Source organism: Zootermopsis nevadensis, unplaced genomic scaffold, assembly GCF_977971745.1.
Source record: "Zootermopsis nevadensis isolate Lab colony 2312 unplaced genomic scaffold, Znev_1.0 Znev_ptg000002l, whole genome shotgun sequence".
NCBI classification, from domain to species: domain Eukaryota; kingdom Metazoa; phylum Arthropoda; class Insecta; order Blattodea; family Termopsidae; genus Zootermopsis; species Zootermopsis nevadensis.
Window position 1 is genome coordinate 6,109,599 of NW_028259134.1, and position 20,690 is coordinate 6,130,288.

The following is a 20,690-nucleotide window of genomic DNA, read 5'->3' on the forward strand; positions in this document are numbered from 1 at the left end:
ATACATTACACTGGTGACATTTCAGGTTTTCATGGCAGTGATTATGAAGCTGGCCGTTTTCTGGGATGTTATGCCATGTAGTGTGGTAAAGTTCACTGGTGTTCCATAGGTACTTGTTGAGACTCAATGCCCTGATGAAAGAAGCAGAAAGTAATGAGATTCGCCCTTAAGATGAACGCAGCAAATAATTCTGAAATGTAGGTAAACTTCTACCAGACTACATTGTGCAACAACTCAGAATATGGAAAATTTATGCAAGAATGGCCAAAGGCACATCACTGGCCTGGGATCACATTAGTGCAACAAAGGCCTACATGATGTCACACATACACCTTTGGAATGTCACTGTTCTCCGAAGAATATACTTTTATAATCTTTCCACAGGTTTGTTGCAATTTTTTTCTGAGAATAATCATAGGAAATAAGGGGGTTACCTGGGACCTAAGCTGTAGTTACTTTGGTATCTCCTACACAGTGCTTCACAGAAGAAAATGATGAAGAAAAACTATTGTATGCTATTCTCTGAATTAAAATATGCATAAAAATAAAACCACTGAGAACAGAGAGTTAAAAATCATTGGGCTCAGGAAACCAAAATGTTATCTCTGCATACTAGTGATGGCATCTTCATATATGAACTGAAATGAAGCGTGTTCCTCTATGAATGACTTTTCAGTATTTGAGGCAACCAATAAAAGAACAGAGAATTTGGATTTATTATTTGATGCCCTGAAAACGATAAAACCAAGTTCAGTAGCCAGTGAGAGAGTATTTTCTATTTCAGGCAATTTTGTATCTAGAATAAGAACAAGATTAAGTAATTGTTCAGTGGACATTTTATGTTTTTTGAAATCATATTTCCCGAAGAAAAATACTAAATGAAATAAAAATTTATGATTTATATATTGTACGGATTTTAGTTATTTTAGTTTTTTATTTGGTTTTGTATGTAGTATATTTTATTTTGTTATATTTTTGTAGTTCCATAAATATTAAGTAAACTGAAATGTTTTAAAATAAGTATAAATATTTTTTACTGTTTTAATTATTTTTTTAAAAAATCGAAAACCGGTTTTTTGGAAATATTGGGATTCGAAAACCGGCTTTTTCAAAAGTCGGTTTTTGTATAAACCCTAGTTGACTACAGTGTCATAACAGAGATTCCTTAATGGCAGAGTACCTACAATTGGTGAAAATACATTGAGATAGAGACAATCTTCATCCATAGCTAGAATTCCTTTGGTGCCACCAATGTAGCGTGATGGCTGTGGACATGCTGGACCAAAATCTACTGCTTGGATCAGCTGTGCACCAGGGTGTCGGCGAGGGGGCTGCAAAAAGAACAAATATAAATTATAAGTAACTCAATGTTCAATCAAGTTCAGTCTCTGCAGAAAGGTTTTTATCTGTTTACTACTCACTTAAAATTATTTGTTGTCAGGACTTTTTCCATCATATGTTTTTAAAATTCACAACGTTTCAGAGGCTGGTTCTGTCTCCATCTTCAGGTGAGAGGTACCTACTCTGTTAGGTCCCTTAGAAAGAGCTAGTCTCTGTCACTGGACAATATAAATCATGCAATTATTCCATCTTTTATGTGGATTCAGAACTGGTCACTTATAGAGCTGTATGAGTGGTCTTACAATTTTATCATTTAAGTATTATAATCGACTAACAGAACCCGTACTTGGGTGGACAAGATGAAATAATTGCACGATTTATATTGTCCAGTGACAGAGACTAGCTCTTCCTAAGGGACCCAACAGAGTAGGTACCTCTCCCCTGAAGATGGAGACAGAACCAGCCTTTGAAACGTCGTGAATTTTAAAAACAGACGATGGAAAAAGTCCTGACAACAAATAATTTTAAGTGTAAACTACCGTCGTCAAAACTCTTTAGAATTGAATGTTTATTAATCAGTTTGCTCCATTTAGTAATGCTCTCTCAACTGCATAGGTTAGTCAAAACACATGTTTATTAATGATGGTTAAAAGGAAATTATCATAGTCTACAATCTTCTATCCTAGTATCTGACTGATGGACTAAAGAAAACAAAGAGTTTCAGCCATGACAGCAATGTGCAGGCCACAAGTGCAATGTGGGACCACCTGAGTTTAGTTCAGTTGGAACTGTAATAAAGGATCCTGCACAATATAAAGTGCATGAGGATAAAACACTGGAAATTAATGTTCATGATGATGTGTTTTTTATTGGCAGTCCAGTACAGAATACCACACTTACTTAGATCTTGCAGTGAAGGCAATTATCCAAGAAAGAGATAAAAAATGTGCATATGGGCATTCAACTCTATATTGGTTTGGTTTTGTTCAGTCACACCAGTATTCCAGAGCTCGCTGTGTAGGATGTACATCAAATGTGGATGATCTTTCATCTGTCACATTATTTTCTTGTCTGTATTCACATGTCTGGATGCCTGTACTCCTTCAGTGTTTTTTTTCCTCTTACTTGATTGTTTTGCTTGAAGTTGCCCAGGTGCTGTACTCTATACAGGTTTAGTACTGAGCTTTAACTACATAATGCTCACAGCAAGATGCCAGTATATAGAAGGATATGGTAACCTTGCTTTGAGACAACTCTGGTGGCAGCACCGCCGATACCTAAGCCTGCCACTGGACACTGTCCCAAGCCACGGAAATAACTAAGGAGTGTTCATGTGCAAGCTGGTGTGAGGCAGAGCATGATCACATACACCGTGCACATGAATCAACCCAAGAAATAACATGATTTTAATTGCATTTAATATTGGAGAATTTCATGAAAACCTGATAAACCGGTTAAGTTTACATTTAGACTCGTAAATTCTAACCACTTTTAAACAAAAGCATACTTGTTTGAGCTTATGTCAAATAACTTTCAAAAATGCTTCATAACAAATTTTTTAGCTTACTTGAATAAATGTGAAAAATAAGTTGCACAAATAGATTTCAGCTTGGGTTTATAAACATTCATAATGGCATTAATGAATTAAAATTTATCATTATGACAAAAGATAACAACACATTCAGTTCAGTTTTCATTGTTTAGTTGGCAACACCTTGCTTTCTCCACGGTGTCTTCATGTCTTCCTCCGACCTGATTCTGGTCCTTCCAAGGAAACACTTCTCAGGGGGTTACCACACCAAAATTCTTTATGCATATCCTGTCTCCTCATTATACCTTATTCTAACAGTGTACAGTGGGAGCTTGCATAAATCAGAGTTTAGTATGTTGTTTCCTTTGAAACACTAATTAAAATTTAAACTGATAACGAATGTCCATGGAACAGGGTTCAAAATACTGAGTATTCACAATTTTATTTGGAAAAAAGTCAAGTACCTATACTTTTCTTTCTACAGTATACAGGCTCATATCTTGCACTACTGTAGATAAGCTTTATCTTTCAAACACTGAGTTTAAAAGCTGCAATAATTCAGTTACAGCCATTCAGTTTGCACAGAAATGTGTCCCTCTCAATCTCTATTATAGATGCTATCCCTTTTGTACAAAAGGCATCAAAATGTCACCCTGTAACACTGTAATTCCAATAGAGGCAGTGTCTAAAAAGGAAAATTGTCCTCATGCTTATGACTTGATAAGTTGAAGTACACAGTAATTGACCTTCAGTTTTCATAAGAGCAAGCATTTCCTTGACAAGATCACAAGTCAATGGGCACCTTTCTCCAGCTTCCTGTTGCTTCATACCTCTTAGGTCAAAACATTCTCATAAGCATCCTGTACTCAAATATTTTGTGTTCTTCCATCTACATCAGAAACCAGGTTTCACATCCAAACAAAACAACACATTATACATTTTAATCCTTACACTTTCAGATAGCGGACAGGAAAACGAAAGATTCTGAAGTGTATGGCAACAAGAATTCGCTGAATTTAATATATTAATTTCCTCGTTGGCACAATTTTGAATGAACTTAACACATTCTGTACGATTAATTAAGTATCTTTATGTTGTGGCTTTGTCCTGCAGATGGCATTTGCTTCTTTTATCAACTTCCTGTGTACTGTGTTTAAAGTAAATGACAAATGGGTGAACTGTTGCTTGAACATTATTCCAGTGGTATTCTTGAACTTCATCTGGCAATAAAGGAATTATTCTCAGCAAAAGTGCATAACACTATACATTCACCTGGTTCAATGGTAGATTTCAGTTCATTGAGAAATTTACTTTGCTGTGAAGCCAGAAAGGAATGTCATAAGAGCTGATAATTTATCTATTGAGACATCAAAGTCTTCACTGAACTTCATGTGACTCTCTGAACATGTCCAGTTCTCCTAAATGCTGTACCTTGTTCATAGCACAGTATTTAAAAACAAGAGCTATGACCTACCTTAAATCGGCCTTCCCTGATGGGCGGCATGGCGTACGGAATGCCCAAGAACACTGTGGCTGTGCCCAAGATCTTCTCGACAGGCGTAAGGCCGGGGCGGTACCCAGACTTGGGGTCTGGGTTGTCGTACAGATTCACTTTGAAGCCCTGCACCTTACTGAAGGAGCTTGTGGTGACATACACATAGCCATCCCTTTTGAACTGTTCCAGAGAGTCAGGACGCTGCTTCCCCTGCAAGTCAGGCCGCCATCTTGCCATGACTCCAGGCTGTGGCAGCCCAGTTGGCACCTTAACAGAAAACAGCAGTCACAATATGGCAACTTTCACCTGTGCTTCAGCACTGTGCTACAGACGTGTGTTGGGGATGTGGAGGTAATACTGATTGCATTCTATTTACTTCATCTGTGGATTATTTGATGGTACTTATGTTGCATGAAAGGGGAGAATACCTGTAAATGACAAATTAAAAAGCAAGCACTTGTGGTCTATTTTAGTATAGTGGTAAAATTCCAGAATATGTTTGGCGAAACAGAGTTAACCTATTGTACATCTTCAGCAGGTAAGTCTGTATCTTACTTCTGAAGCCAGGACCTCCTGAATACAAAACAAAAGTGATGACAACTGTGATGATTAGATACACACATTCTACACCTCATCACTTGATAGAGGTAAGTGGTCACCTTCATGATTGGGCCCTTACAACCCTAAAACAGAGGTCAAAGTGCCTAATGGGGTGGGCCCCAGGGTGCACACACAATGGAACCCAGAAATTCAGCTGATGGGATGTGACAAAACAATAGCAAAATGAATTTTGGACAATTGAGGTGGGAATAAGGTTCAACTGCAGAATTGGCAATTGCAGCAGACCCAATGGCAATGGGCCCTTTCGTTATTCAGGCTGAAATGAGTGCAACAGGAATTTCATAACTGCTGTATCTGAACAGAAGAGTTACAGGCATTGAGTGGAACATAAATTGTTGGGGCCAATATATCCAGAAAAACAGAAAATAAATACCAAGCAGGTTATACTCGTTTATTTTCTTGTGAAGCTGGGGTGAAAATCAATCGGAAGAACGCTACGCAACAGGGTGGGAAGTGTGCTTCTGGGCTGCTCTCCCAGGCCACTTGGTACAGAGCAGAACACACAAGCTTTGTCAAGCATATGTTACAGCCGAATGAAGTGGTTCAGGCCAGAAATCGGTGACCTGTCGGCTGAACGAGATGAGGAAAGATCAGTGAAGCGACATACTGGAATCCCTGGCCAGTGACAACCAGTTGCTATGGAAGATGCCGAAACGGGTGATGCGAGTTCCTACTCCTTCGCCACCCTTTCAGGTGTCGGGAGGACTTGCTCTCTGGTTCCGTGTAAGCGGAAGCCTTGAGGTTCGGTTTCAGCTGGTGGACGACCCGTCGGACCCGGTAGTTACTGACATGGTTAATGAGGCGTTGCGCTCATACTAGGAAGTCCCCGCAAATAAACCGAAATTAAAAAGTCCCTCTGAGGTCCTTCAGGCCATCGAGGGACTCAGGGTTGACAAGGCTCCTGGCCGAAACAGGGGTCCTGAAACATCTAACTAAACGAGCGATGACGTTTCTCACGAAAGTGTTTAACGCAGTCCTGTGTAGGCAGTACTTCCCAGCAGCACGGAACCACGTCTGCGCTTGCGTATGACTCTTCCTTAAGCTTTTTTTTTTGTTGGTTGGTTCAGGCCAGACTAGTAATGGCTAAACGGTAAAACGTGATAACACTGATCTGTTCTGATATAAAACTCTACAATCGCTGCCAAGTTGGAACTGAAAGTTAAGGTAGAAGGCTGTCCCCACCCAGCTATTGTGATTCGTTGTTCTGTGTCCCAGCGAAGGTCAAACTTCATACAAAGAGACGGTGTAGTGTAACATCGTATTTTACATGCGCTCACGCAGATTGGCAGAATGATTTTCTTGATGTGAGTAAAACTTGACATACCGCGCAGACTTACTTGTAATGAGAATAGAAATACGAAGAATGTTGTAAGACTAGTTCAGTGGCTTGAAAATCAGTTGCGAGTGGCAACTTAGGAAATGGGCGTCGGTCCAGGGCTTCGCGCCCATAGCGACCTCAAGTGCCTCACACCTGTATTCGTAGGTATCGGAATTGCTTTTTCTCCGTTTAAATTGCTGTAGTTTGAGGAAACTTTTGTCTGAGTCCGACAACAATGACAAAGGAATTTAAAAAGTTTTCGATAAAGGCCTATGGAAAGTAAACGACAATTTTAGCGCCTCCCACAAACAGCCAATCTGCTATAAAATGACATACGAATTCCATAGGCCACTTGTTGCTGACCGACACCGAAAATTCACGTTTCTCTTCATGTTCACCTGAACGACTTCGTAAATAATAAGAGCCTGTGCCCTTACGGTTAGCAACTTCAGAGATTACATGGCAAGCGGTATGACAAACGTCCACATATGCTTAACAATGGATGGCAGACTATTTAAAAACAGAAGCGTAAAAAGTTTTCAACGTGCACCCACTCTTGTCTACTGTACTGTTATTAAATTAATGAAAACTGCAATCCAATTTAAGTAGTTCATACTACAACCACTATCGCTAATCACTAAAATGCCTGACACAGGTTTTAAACGTTTCTTCTTTAATGATTCATTTTCTGTGAAACTGACTGTTGAGAGAATAACTTAGTTCCAGATTGACGGCCTTGACTTGGTCTCTGTAGTTCTTACATACACAACATTGAAATTGTGGGTGTATATATCCGCCTGTAGCTCGAGAACGGATCCTCAAATGTGGCATGCATATTTACTGAAACCAGAAAGAGATTTTGAACAGGTCTTAACAACGAAAAAGTATCCTGAACTCTAATCCTGGTGAGGGTGGTTTCTGTAGCCGCAAAACTAAGGACGAGCCATGACCCAATCTGTTTGCTTCGACAACAGCATTTCTGGAATAACGGATACAACCCTGAAAAACTGTCCCTAGGTTCAAGTCCCCTGAAGACCTTTTAGGGATAATTTTTCATATAACTTTCGAATGATTATGCCTAAGAAAAGTTTTCGGGGAAGAAAAATTGACAAGAAATGCAAATGTGGAATTTCCCCGAAGTAACACTGCTGCCACTCTGCTAGTCTTACAAAAAAAAATTGTTTATACACTGGTGTAATCTCGAACGCAAATTCCCCGTTACTCGCTGTGTAACTTCGCAGGTATAGCTACATTGTCATCTCCAATGTTCTGCAATCAATGCACAGTCATCGGTGGTGGAGCTAGAGGGGATTTTCTGCTGCCCACAATTTGAACATTTAAATCTTTGTGTACGATTCGACGTACGGTTCGGTCGAATATCCTTGAAGCATCTACTCTTACCGTGTTCAATATTGTATGGAGTTCTGAAGGTAACCGTTTTACCTGGACTTTTTTTTACCCAGAACCAAGACGGTTTCGTCAATGGCCCTAGGACCATCACCGATGTGAGAAGAAACTGCAGCAATGCCGGTGGAGATGCACGGCGCGTAACGGGAAATTTGCATTCCAGAGTACAATGTATACAGAAGAAAAGAAGTCATTCTAGTGACAAAGTTTTTAAAAGTGTGTATAAAATGCTTTCTATTGTACTTCATCTTGTTTCAAAAGACAAGGTAAGAAATTATTTCTGTTGGAGTTATTTCAAAACCGTTGGGTTTCTCTGCCACACCCAGTATTATTTTGTAATAAGGAAATTTGTGTAAAATGGCTCAGATTAGGACTTCATATAAAGAGCAATCTGTAAAAACGTTGTGAAATTTAAATGCCAGAAAATTATTATGGCCCGTGATCCCAGTTTTTGATTATATTTTTATTTTTGGTAACATTTTCCTCATGGTGATCAAAACTACCACGTGTCAGTGAGTGTCCATTATATATTTCAGTTTTGAATTTAAATATTACAAAGCACTTTGTTAGAAATCAGTCCTGAACACAATTATAAGGTATAAAAAGTTAAAAATGGATTATTTGGGGGCATTCAGTTCAGTTCCAGACTTGAAACAGCATGTGACTTTACCATCACACCTTCCAAATTGCTCCAAACAAGATCCAGTAGTTGTAGTAGTAGACATGATGCCTGAACATCTAAACTGACCACAGACAAAACAGGTGCCCATAATAAACATTGTCAGGGTGTGATACAGCCACCGACTATTGCTACATCCAACTGCTTCTAAAGAGTCCTAATCATCACCAGAACATCACATTATCTGTTAAGCAAACAAACTTTATCAGCAGTCTACTGAGGGAATCTCTTACCTTCACAGTCTCTTATGTGTCAATGTGACCTACGTCATAATATGAAATACCTAGAGAGTAAATAATCTCATTTGTCACAGAGCAGCTAGGGCCTGGGCAACCATGGATGACTGACCAGCCCAACAGCTGCAAGTTCAGTTATAATACCAAAGTGGTAGATAATATTAGGGTCAGTATTGCGGTGTGGTGCAAGATGCATGAATAAGTTTCAATTATGCATGTGTAATATGTTGAAAAGGGATCTTTCATGGTCTGCTTTATCCCCTGTATTCTGTGGTCATCCCCTTCCTGTTAAGGTCTTAGTGTAGGCTGCATTTTACAACACTCCAGCTGACAATTCTCTGCAGATCTGTGACAATGGTTCAGACATTATGCAGATATTACTGTCCATTCTCTATGGTATATGGTACACATAACACTTCGAGAATTGGATCGACTCCCAACTTATGGTAAAAAACTAGAAATCATACACAAAGCTGGGAACAAAACAGCTGAGATATTGAATAAGAACAGATGAGATCAGATGGAGCTCAACATGGCTCCAAGGCATAAATCATTTATCACATACATTAACGACACTGTTGAAATAACCAACAATCCCAGATAGCCCCCATGATCCAGCAGTTACAATATTCAAAGGATCCTGGGTTCAAGCACAACATTAGCTACTAACATCAAAAATGAGAAGTAATAACATATCTGTCAATAGACTACAATGGCATGCAATCACCTGAATATGAGAGTAGAATAAATTTCCGAAATGTTGTATAAATCACATACATCTCAGTGTCTAATATTCGGAAAATGAAACGTTCTATAGAATATTTACGTTCTAAATGCCTCTGACTTCGTTCATATCACTACATTCTGTAGATGGGTAATTTATATTTCTTACTCACCTGATAAAATCGTCCATCGTTCTCATCATAACCTCTATTGTAATCACCGTCTCCCGGGTAATTGGGCCGTCCGTACCGTCTGTTGTTATACATATACGTATTACCATATGAATCCTTATCCTGGTGGTCCCTGTTGTAATACACAGAGTCCTGTATCTGACTCCCAGCCAAACCCATACACCACACGAACACGAGCCAAAGCCTTGTCCAACTAGACGCCATCACAGACTGACAACAAAACACTCGTTCCCTCTCTCACAAAGGCCAACGCCCCATCCTACTCGCAATCTTACTTACTCCCACAGGCTGTAATACTCGTAACAGTTGCGAGCCTCAATGTGCATAACATCACAACAAGGATCAATTGGGAGTGCTAGCCTTGTGCGTTACCCAGTAGCACGAGTTATGATATCGAGTTTATCTATTGTTTCACATAAATATCACGAAACCTTATCTGTACCAGATTTCTAGATGAACTTTTAAATGTCTGTCATATTTCAGTTATTTCATACATATCACAGAGTCCTTTAACTTTATTAGTTTCAGTTTAAAACCATTACGAAAAAAGAACGCTGACATGTCAACACAACACAAGAATTACGGATTGTCGCCATAGTGTTCGTGATGGTCAAGCGCCTTCAAATGATGGCGCCAACGCACGAATACAGTGTTATGTACACAGATAATACCAACGCGGTTTACGCACAGAAGAGATCCAGTTAGACGCATTACAAATGATCTCACCAGTTAAATCGAAGGAAGTACGATAATAAGTAATGGTGAGTTTTATAGAAGTATTTATTGCATATTATTTATTTAAAGTGAAGGTGGTAGGATAAACTTTGGCGTGTTTGGATCCAGGATTACAATAAGAATATTCCACATTTAAGATGCAACAAAGTCCGTATATTTTATTAAAATCTAAATTACATCGCATTTTTGTAATTTTTATTCATTTATTTCTTTATAAAGAACGTCACAAAGTCTTACTAAGTATCAAAATTTCTCTACCAAGGACTGTGTTCATAGTATCCTGGGTCACATTCTGGTACTCAATGATTACATATCACATGTGAGAGACAGTCTTTGTAAGACGTTATCTTTGTACTAGACCTAACTGTAAGTTCATTCAGTTTGCTTCCTGTTGACATTAATTTTACACTTAATATGTGGCACATACACATAGAGAATGAGTCCTGCATATATCAGCTGGAACTACATTTCTTTGCCGTATTTCACAGAATTTGGAAAATCCATCTTTTACATTTGGATAAAAATTCTTAAATGATGAGTTTGCTTCAAGTTGCATAGAACTAACCATTTTTATTTGTGAACTGTTTTCCATGTTCTTTTACAGGATGGAAAGTCTTCTTTCCCTGACATATGTCTGCTAATTTTGTCATCAAAATATAGAGCTTCACAGTATCATCTTTTGGGATCTTCTAAAGTTTAGGATTTGGAGTAGATACAATTCCCTTAAGTTGTACAAGTTCTTGGCCTTTATAGCCATGTAGTGTGATGCTCCAAACTCTTTCTGTTTTTCTTACAGTCCAGGCCTGTGGTAATAGTGTAAAGATTTGTACCTGTTTGTTTTTTCTTGGTACTGGTTTAAAGTTTATCTTTGAATTGTTCTGTGATTTCTTACCCAGGTGTATTTTCTTTACTTTCACTTGATGTATAACATTTTTTCTTTATTACATTGGTGATTTTCTGCATATTTTTTCTTAGGATGCTTATTTCCTTGCAGGTGCTTCTCCTTAATTGGTGATTCCTCTGTAACCTGTGTGCTACTTTTTGGTATTTCAGTAACAACATTTGAAGCACTACATCTTACTCAGCTTTGTGTAGTCCATTGGCATCTCTTTGATTCCTAAGTTTTTCTATTTTTTATGTTGTGAAGGGGAGTGACTGTATGGATCTGTGGATGCTAATAGATTCTTTGTTCCGTCCTCAGATAACATATGAATATGGACGGTGGTGAAGTGATGTTGATGGGAAAATGGACTTGGAGAGATACCTGTTCCATTGCCACTTTGTTTACCATGAATCCCACATGGACTGCACTGAGCGCACACTTGGGCCTCTACAGTGAGAAGATGGTGACTGCTTCAGCTGTTGCATGGCCAAAAGAGTTTTTTTAGGCCTGTTGTTATGTATTTCATTGCAGAGAATAATTATTGAAGCAAGTATGTTGAATCAATGAATGATAATTGTTAATTCTAATTTTTCATTGTTTTATGACATATTGGTTAGGATTTGCAGATGTTGAAATTTGATTTTCAGCGCTTACTCCATTTTCTGTGTTTGGAACAGTCTTTTCCAGGCTCAGTAAATTTGGTCATTCAGGATGAAGTTTCTGCAGCTTCGGCCATCAGCATCTTCAAGAATTCTAATGCCAAGCATTTATATTCTTCACATTCAGCTACGCCTGATTTAAGGCTTATGAACATATTTGGTCTTGGTTTTGAAATTGATGAAATTTGCTGTGGGAATTATCAGTTGAAAAATCTTTCCTGTTGGAATATGGTTCTGTTGTTGAAGTTCATCATTGTCACCATTCTCGAGCAATTTCGCCGGTGTGGTGTCATTAATGAGACATACTTCTGTGTGTAATTTTATATTATTCTTTATCTCAAAAGCATATACAGTATGCTTTTCACAGTTTTTCTGTGACACTAGCTTTGTGTTTATTTAAATGTGCACTGGAATCAGGAAGGAACATCAATGCTGTTAACCATTTCTGTTCATATAGTGTTATACAGAATTTTATTTTCTTCCACTTCTCACCTGATCTTGATAATATTATATTGTTATTGCAGCTGTTCAGTGGTGGAGAGTGCATCCATCTGCATCGGCTATGAGCCCTCAGAGCAAATTGTGCCCCGAGAGGGTAGCTGGTGCAAGAGAATAAAGCATGTTTACATCAGTGAAGTTATTGTCACCCGCAATTGAAGTATATGCTTTGGTTGCGTATACACAACAGGCAGTGAGTACTAAACTTGTAGCAGCTACATACACTAGTCCCATTGTCAAGAGTAGATAGATTTGCCAGTTACTTTTCTGGTGAGGGGACAGTATTACTGCAGGATAGGATTTTTTAGTAACTGTAATGAAATACATCACTGAAGTTTTGAAGTATAATAAAATATATCATGAAATTTCCTACATAATTCGTCAGCTTTGCAGTACTCCTTAGAACCCAGTTCTTGATTTGGAACAAAGTAATTTTTGCTGTGTCCATATCATCTGTTCTCATTCTCGTATGAACAGACTTTTCTATTTTTCTCATTTTCAAATTATATATTTGCAAAGAACATTTTAGATTTAACCCCACTTATACCCATTGTACAGATTTACCTGTAACGTAACAGGTTCTGTGTGTATTGTCATGGGTAACTCAATTTTTATGCCAGTACATATTAACATCCAGAGAGCAGGGATGCTTTTCATATTGTAAAATGAATTTGTTTTCAAGTACCCCACTTATATTTAGACATTTTGCTACTTACAAACATGCACTAAAGGTATGAAACAATAGGTCACACACTGAACATTGGCTGAACTAGAATTTTCTTTTCATAACATATTTCCATTCTTTGCACCCCTATAATGTTTCTTAAATGCTTGTGCAGTGCAGGCGGGTCAGCATGTGAAATGTAGAATTTAGTCTAATTTGGCTGAATGAATGTAGGTGTGTTTTTGTCTTTTGTCAAAGTCTGCATCTTGAAGCACTCCATGCTTTGTACCTTGCTCAGTAGTGACGTCTGAAATTTAGGAGGATTCTGAGAAACAGAGTACATTTTGTCTTTATGTTGGGCACAGGAATGGAAAGGCACTGCTTACACTTTTTCAGACTACTCCCAAATTTTAAGAGAAAGTGCATATGAGGTAAAACAATACTTTTTTTGTGGCTTCTGTGGTGAGTGGCATCACTTGTGCTTTCTCTGATCTTTGGAGACCTTCTGTTGGACTCATGAAGGCTATGAGCCTATCTTTCAGCTTATGTCACAATCCCTTTTGATGCCCGAATATGAACAGAAAATAAGCCCAAGACATGAGAAGCTTTGCCCTTCTAGGGTCTGCGTGGGCTTTATGATTCTTAGGATACTACAAGGAAACGAAATGAATAAATCTCAAAAAACGCTTTTCTTTATTATGATATGAATAAAGAATACACATATTCATGCAGGGGAAAACAAAATAAGCTATGTGAAGTAAATAAACACTTATTCAAATTGACTGACTCACTTGATACATACTTCAAACTTAACTGTCAGAGTAAGTAGATGCCGAACACCTGTGTTGAAATCATCTTGTGTATCAACTGGTTCGCATTTTTCTTATAAGCTTGACTCAACTTTGTCCTTTTACAACACATCCTTAACCACGAGCATCATATTGAAATATTGCCATGAAGATCGCTTAGGTTTATCTTCTACACTGCTCCAAATCCCAGCTTCACATTTTTCTTGCACTCTTTTGGAAAATAGTCCCTGAGGTATTTCCAATTGTTTTCACTAAAACAAAGGGGATAATGTTTGTTTTCATTACTTTTTCAGGTATCTTGTTATTGGAGAATTATTTCACTCTGTAGCACGTCATTTTCGGATGGGAGTCCAGTGCAATTTCCCAGATCATTAAAAATACTTGTGTAACAATCTGGAATGTCCACCGGCTGCAGAACTTCCCGACACAGATTATCGAAGGTCTCGTTCGTTATGATTGTCACTGAAGCTTGCTCATTGCTGTCATTTAATGAGACCTCATCCTAGAAGAATCGTTCATGGCCCAAGACGAGTTTGCACTGCCCTTTAAATGCTGTGCATTGCAGAGTCCGTTTTTGATCGTTGTACATCTCACCGTTATTTGCCGTCCGTGAGCGAAGAAGTATGGGACCACACAGGGTCTATAGTGGCCCAGATGCTGTCGGGAGTTTGGTGCACAGGCTAAAGTGTTTTTCATGTGTGTCATGTGGTTGTTTTGCTGACTTCCTGCAAAACCAGTCCCTGAATCTGTCTCTCTTTGCTGACACATTCACTGACATTTTGTTGATTATGAAATGGGCTTCACACGCACATAAAGAAAATCCACTCAGCTGGCGGACACCTGAGGTCCAAGTTGCGGATCCTCGGTTGAGAAACGGTGGCCCACACAACCTGCATTATACAGATACGAGGTATTACTCTGAAACAACTGTTTGTGCTGCCAAATTATTCAGGTCATTTTCATTTAGAGAGGAGCAGCCTTGTCTTTTAATTTCAACATGCTTTAAAAGTAACGTCTTCTCTGCATAAATTTTGAACATGCCTTAATCATAGTTTTCCTACAAAGAAACTTTAAGTTAAAATATGTAATTCAGACATCATGTCCCGCACTGTAGCCGCGCGGTCGGAGGCATCATGCTCCGGACCGGCGATACGGAATGTGTGTTGGTTCGGGTCTCGGGGGAGAAGAAATTTTCTCGTGAGCTTTTGACCAGTGTATGGAACCAGTGCCAACCCAGCTAGCAATGGCTGGGGTTCGTCGTGCTGACCACACGTCACCCTATATCTGGTTGGATGATCATTCACCTTTGCTTAGGAATGTGAACGTGAGGCCAGCAGTCAAGCTAGTCGGCTTTGGCTCTCTGGAGCTGTTACACCACAGATTTAATTTTTTAATTTAATTCAGACACCATTCTGACTAAGAATTGTAGCACATAGCTTGTTTTTGTGGGAACTTTGTGATATAACCAGTGTTGAACTATAAATACTATGATGATGATGACTCTGCTGGGCTCTATGTCAACTAATGATTTATTCAAAAATCAGTTTACAGCAGTCTACACAGGTAAATTGGCAATTCCTTTCGGCGAGGTAACATTACATCCCAGAACATTCCGCGACAGCCGCATCCACTGATCGGAGGGGAGTAGTGCGGCCCCTCCCCTCCAGTGCGAGCCGTCTGCCCATTCGGCGCCACGTCACAGTACAGGTATCCCTTGCATTACGCCATCACTTTTCTTATTGTTTCTCCCTAGTCTTCAATGGCAGCCAACATTTCTTCTGTGCCAGACCCAGGTCTACCCTTCGCTGCTTCTAACTATATGCGAAGAGGTTCTGATTATTTCCTCAGTTTTGCACGTAAGAGAGCTGTGCTTTTTCGGCCAGCATGTTCTTTTCCTCTTCAGCGATGGTCGTCTTTATGCAGTCCTCCAAATTTGCAAATTGTTAAGTAAGGGCTTGCTGCTTCATCAACAGGTGGACTATTTTTCATAATTTTGCTTGTCATTTTCAGTGGCAGCCAACATGTTTTCTGTGCCAAACCCAGGTCCACCCTTCGCTGTCTCTGATGCCGGAAGTAGAACCTCTTATTCTTTCTCTACCTTTAGTCTTTTGAGTACAACTTCCTCCTTCTGTGCTGGTTTTTCAGCCGTGTTTTGCCTCTTCAGCGATGGCCACATTCTTCATGCGGTTCTTTAGATACTCAAATATTTGGCTAAGAAGGGTTGCTTCTTCATCAAAAGGCAGATCACTTTTCGTAATTTTGCTTGTCATTTTCAGTTGCAGCCAACGTGTTTTCTGTGCCAAACCCAGGTCCACCCTTCGCCATCTCTGTTGCCGGAAGTAGAACCTCTTATTCTTTCTCTACCTTTAGTCTTTTGAGTACAACTTCCTCCTTCTGTGCTGGTTTTTCAGCAGTGTTTTGCCTCTTCAGCGATGGCCACATTCTTCATGCGGTTCTTTAGATACTCAAATATTTGGCTAAGAAGGGTTGCTTCTTCATCAAAAGGCAGATCACTTTTCGTAATTTTGCTTGTCATTTTCAGTTGCAGCCAACGTGTTTTCTGTGCCAAACCCAGGTCCACCCTTCGCCATCTCTGATGCCGGAAGTAGAACCTCTTATTCTTTCTCTACCTTTAGTCTTTTGAGTACAACTTCCTCCTTCTGTGCTGGTTTTTCAGCAGTGTTTTGCCTCTTCAGCGATGGCCACATTCTTCATGCGGTTCTTTAGATACTCAAATATTTGGCTAAGAAGGGTTGCTTCTTCATCAAAAGGCAGATCACTTTTTGTAATTTTGCTTGTCATTTTCAGTTGCAGCCAACGTGTTTTCTGTGCCAAACCCAGGTCCACCCTTCGCTGTCTCTGATGCCGGAAGTAGAACCTCTTATTCTTTCTCTACCTTTACTCTTTTGAGTACAACTTCCTCCATATGTGCTGGTTTCACAGCCAATGTGTTCTTGCCTCTTCAGCGATGGCCATATTCTTCATGCCGTTCTTTAGATACTCAAATATTTGGCTAAGAAGGGTTGCTTCTTCATCAAGAAGCAGGTCACCTTTCGTGATGTTTATGCCTCATGTTCAGTGGCAGCCACCATTTCTGTGCCAGACCCATGTCTGTCTTCCACTGCTTCTAACACCAGAAGAAGAGTATCTGATTATTTCTGTTTGATTGGTTTGGTAGCCAGTTGTTCTGCATTTGGAGACAGTTGTTCTCTTCAACGACGATCACTGTCTTTGCAGTAGTCCTTCAAATTTGTTAGCTTATTTTTGCATTTGAAGTTTATTACATCTTGTGGTGATGCTCAGTTTGGAACTCATCTTGCAATGGCTTCCTATTCACTGTGCAGAAGCATCAGCATTTTTGGAGTGCTCATGTTGTAAAGTTTCAAGCAATATAACATAATTTGCTTTGATGTTTTATTATGCAAACTGTGAACTTTGTAGAGGCAAACAAGTACAGGACTAAGTTTATTAAGCTGCTGGAATATTTTTTCAGCCGATTGTACTGCTGTGTTAAGGACTGCAGAATTGAAGTTCATTTTCTTTTTCACTTGGGGCTTAGAACAGGTATGGTGTGTACTCCATATTTGATCTGCATTGTCATCTAATGCGGACTGGATCTGTGTTTCAAAGAGTCGCTGTATATCTATGTCCTCTGCACATTCGCGCATATCTACCAGTGTTTTTCTTATCAAATACTTTGTTACTCCTGCAGTGTGTAAGAAGCTTTTGGTTTTTCTAGCTTGTTAATGGCATCGTGTTTGTCAAATTATTTCGTCTGAAGTTGTTTGCTAGTCATACTGATGTCAAAGAGGGTGTTGTACCACGCATTAAGAGGAACCACAGAGATGTGTTGTACATTATTTCCTTGAATTCCTACAAGGCAGTTTTATCTTAGAATTGAATTATGATGTGGCTGCATTTCACGCAAATGATGCACTGGTGTCAAATTCTTTGTAACAGATCTCCCTTTTTTGAAAATAAGCAATAAAGTTGCGTATCTGTTTTAACGTGAGAGATAAGAAAGTCAAATGTACTACTGCCGGACCGAAAAACATTGTGTTTGTTCCCGATTTTGATCTAAACTTACGGGTAAAATTGTCTGATTTCTTTAAAAGAAACTCGCCAGCTTTCTTCATAGGCTGAGTAATTTTTTTTATTGCGAACAGTAGCTGTTTTATTTTAGTTGTACATCTGTTTGTAGATGACAAAACGCATTATAGTATTTACACACCATTGACATCTGCCGGCTATTATTACTTATACGACCTGGTTGTGAATAGTCCACTATTGTGGAAAAATTGTTTTAAGTGGTAGAGAGGCGCAAATATCCGGAGTTGGTGATGCGCCTATAAACCCACTACCACTTTACTACATGTTGAGAGAATCCCAACCAGTCAACAGCCATTATTTCATCCAGTCATATCATTAGAAGCTCTTCTGTCCATTTCATGCTCTTATCTCCAGTTGTGTTGTGATTTGAGTTAAATCCATTTGTGAGGTCTGATGGATTGAACCTTTTAAGTCTCTTAACACAATGGCTTTTCAACAAGTCTGTGACTAGTTGATTCGGATGAGTGCTTAATCTCAAGTGATATGTTTCACTGAAGTTCTTGATTTCCTCTTTCATGGAGGGTATTTTAAGATCTTGCTGAATAACCCAATTCAGTACAAACCAATGTGCATTAACAATGATTCTCAGAACTTTGGACTGGTAGCGTTCAATCTTCTCAATGTTGGAGATACTTGCCGTAACCCCAAAGTTGGCATCCGTATGTCCAAACTGGTTTTAGAATCTCCTTATATATTAGCAGTTTGTTGTCAACTGTCAGTTGGGAATTACGGCCTAAGATCCAGTACATTTGTCTGAGTTTTGCTCCTAATTGTGATCTTTTTAACCATATGTGTTTCTGCCAAGTCAGGCATCTGTCCAAGCATAGGCCAAGATACTTTGCTTCATCTGATTGTGGCAGTTGATGATCGTTAAATATTACTGGCGAGACATGTTTCTATTTTCATGGTGAACGTCACATGAATGGATTTTGTTTCATTGGCCTTAATTCGCCAAATTTTCAACCAATTTTGGGTTTTATCAAGATTTTCTTGGAGTAGGCTGGAGGCTATTTTTGGGTCGCTATGGGAGGCTAAAACGGCGGTATCACCTGAAAAGGTCGCTACTGTGGTTTGTCTTAGTGTCAGCAAGTCCGCTGTATACAGTAAGTATAAGTCTGGCCCTAGGATGCTGCCTTGTGGGACACCTGATTCAATCGGTATGAGAGGTGTTTGTTTTTCTTGATATTTCACATAGAAGTGTCTATCACTCAAGTATGATTTGAGGATCTGATAATAATTGCAGGGAAAATTCCACCTTATTTTAAAGAGCAGTCCTATATACCAGACTTTATCAAAAGCTTGGCTAATGTCCAGAAAGGCAACTGAACAATATCTTTTTACGTGTAGGTCTTGGTTGATCTTATTTACGACTCTCTGAACTTGTTCTATTGTGCCATTTTCCTGTCTGAAACCGAATTGATGGCCTTCTATAAGTATTGGTTTTAGTTTTTGAAGCAATATTTTTGCGAATAACTTTGACATGTTTGGTAACAGACTGATAGGTCGATATGATGTAATTTCACCTATCAATTATTTCTCGGAATAGTTCCCAGTTTGTTCTTAGCTATAATAAAACAAATAAATAAATGAATGACGATACAACGGACAGTGGAAAGGAACAAAGAAGTATGAGAAATATCCTTATTCTAATGGCCTGTGTTCCTGCATGTGCACACCACTCGCCTACCAGGCTGCCTAATGCTACTTTGAATTATTTGGTTCATTAGTAATGGTTTTGTTTGATGTTAAATAGTTGGTGACCTTATAATGATTATGTGAAAACTGTGGGCAAACTGCTTGGCGCGTGAGCGACCTGTAAGGGCGGGTTGTAATGGCCTTGGTGGAAGTCGGCCACGCTTTGCCAAAAATATTTATCTCTGGTTTCATTTCTGGATCGCAAGTCAAATCGTGGAATCGAGTCCATTTTCAAATACATCGTCGATTACTAGTAGAGTAGCTTTCAAGTTCCTGCGGTTGTGATGTCAACCACCCAAGTTGCTTGCCTATTGCAATACTTCACTGCTTATTTTGGTTCGTGTTCATTGAGACAGCCTGTCTTGTAAAAGGTTATAAGTTGTAACAGTTTGAGATTTCATGTAGAAACTAAGCCTCCACTTTGTGTCTGATTTCAGTGTTGTGATTTTTTTATCCTGTTGATACCGAGCTTGTGATCCTGAAATAAGCTCTGTAATCATAGTCTTGTGTGAGGAATAAAAATTCTGCTGCTAATTTGTATTTGTGCGCCATTTAAATTTTGTACAGCAACAGTGATTATTATACAGCTCATTGTCTTTGCTTGAAAGAGGTGATAAATATGCGTATAATATCTGTAAAATTTCAATATCTTAGCATCGCTGCGTCTGGTAAATGTGTTATGTGTGTTAATATGTTGAAAAGTTGAGACTGAATACAAGTGTCTTTAATTGCAAGCTATTTTTAATTTAACCTTTTTCCCCGCCTGAGCTCACTGCGTATAAAACTTTCCTATCTGTGATAATGTTTACTGTGTTCAAGTACAGGGCCTTTCTAAAACGACACTCCAATGCTAATTGCATATAATGGCCCAACAACTTTGCAAACCACTGTATTTTGAGTTCAGTAGTCTTGGATGATTGACATTCAGAAGAAATTTTGCTTTGAATTGACATATTGTAGCATGAAGCTGCATTGGAATTGAGGAATGTAAGAGTAAGCTTGCAGAGCTGGTTAGCTCAGTCAGCAGTGACTGACTATGGGCTGGACACCTAGAGTTCGATTCTTGTCAGGAAAATATTTTTTCTTTGCCTTCGC

At 39.0% G+C, this 20,690-nt stretch overlaps 2 protein-coding genes across 5 annotated transcripts in view; one reads left to right on the top strand and one right to left on the bottom strand.

The window, feature by feature from the left end:
• Window positions 1-10,113, bottom strand: part of Gli (carboxyl ester lipase-like protein Gli) — a 36,757-nt gene extending 26,644 nt beyond the window's left edge. Inside the window, exons 1-3 of one of the 2 annotated variants that reach the window (XM_022068637.2) lie at window positions 9,525-10,113; window positions 4,347-4,634; window positions 1,185-1,331 (exon numbers count right to left, since the gene is read on the bottom strand). In XM_022068637.2, the coding sequence (XP_021924329.2) occupies window positions 1,185-1,331; window positions 4,347-4,634; window positions 9,525-9,746 (657 nt within the window). In that variant the 5' untranslated portion in view covers window positions 9,747-10,113. Of the gene's footprint in view, window positions 1-1,180; window positions 1,332-4,346; window positions 4,635-9,524 lie in introns of those variants that run through there. The other variant, XM_087348307.1, reaches the window with a different exon arrangement.
• LOC110832017 (uncharacterized) overlaps window positions 1-20,329 on the top strand; it is a 70,955-nt gene extending 50,626 nt beyond the window's left edge. Inside the window, exons 7-12 of one of the 3 annotated variants that reach the window (XM_087348308.1) lie at window positions 4,557-4,718; window positions 4,903-5,014; window positions 10,065-10,303; window positions 11,479-11,710; window positions 12,344-12,510; window positions 14,084-20,329. The gene's annotated coding sequence lies outside the window, so the exon portion shown is untranslated. The remainder of the gene's footprint in view (window positions 1-4,556; window positions 4,719-4,902; window positions 5,015-10,064; window positions 10,304-11,478; window positions 11,711-12,343; window positions 12,511-14,083) is intronic. The other 2 variants (XM_087348325.1, XM_087348316.1) reach the window with 2 other exon arrangements.
• Window positions 20,330-20,690: the final 361 nt, after the last annotated feature.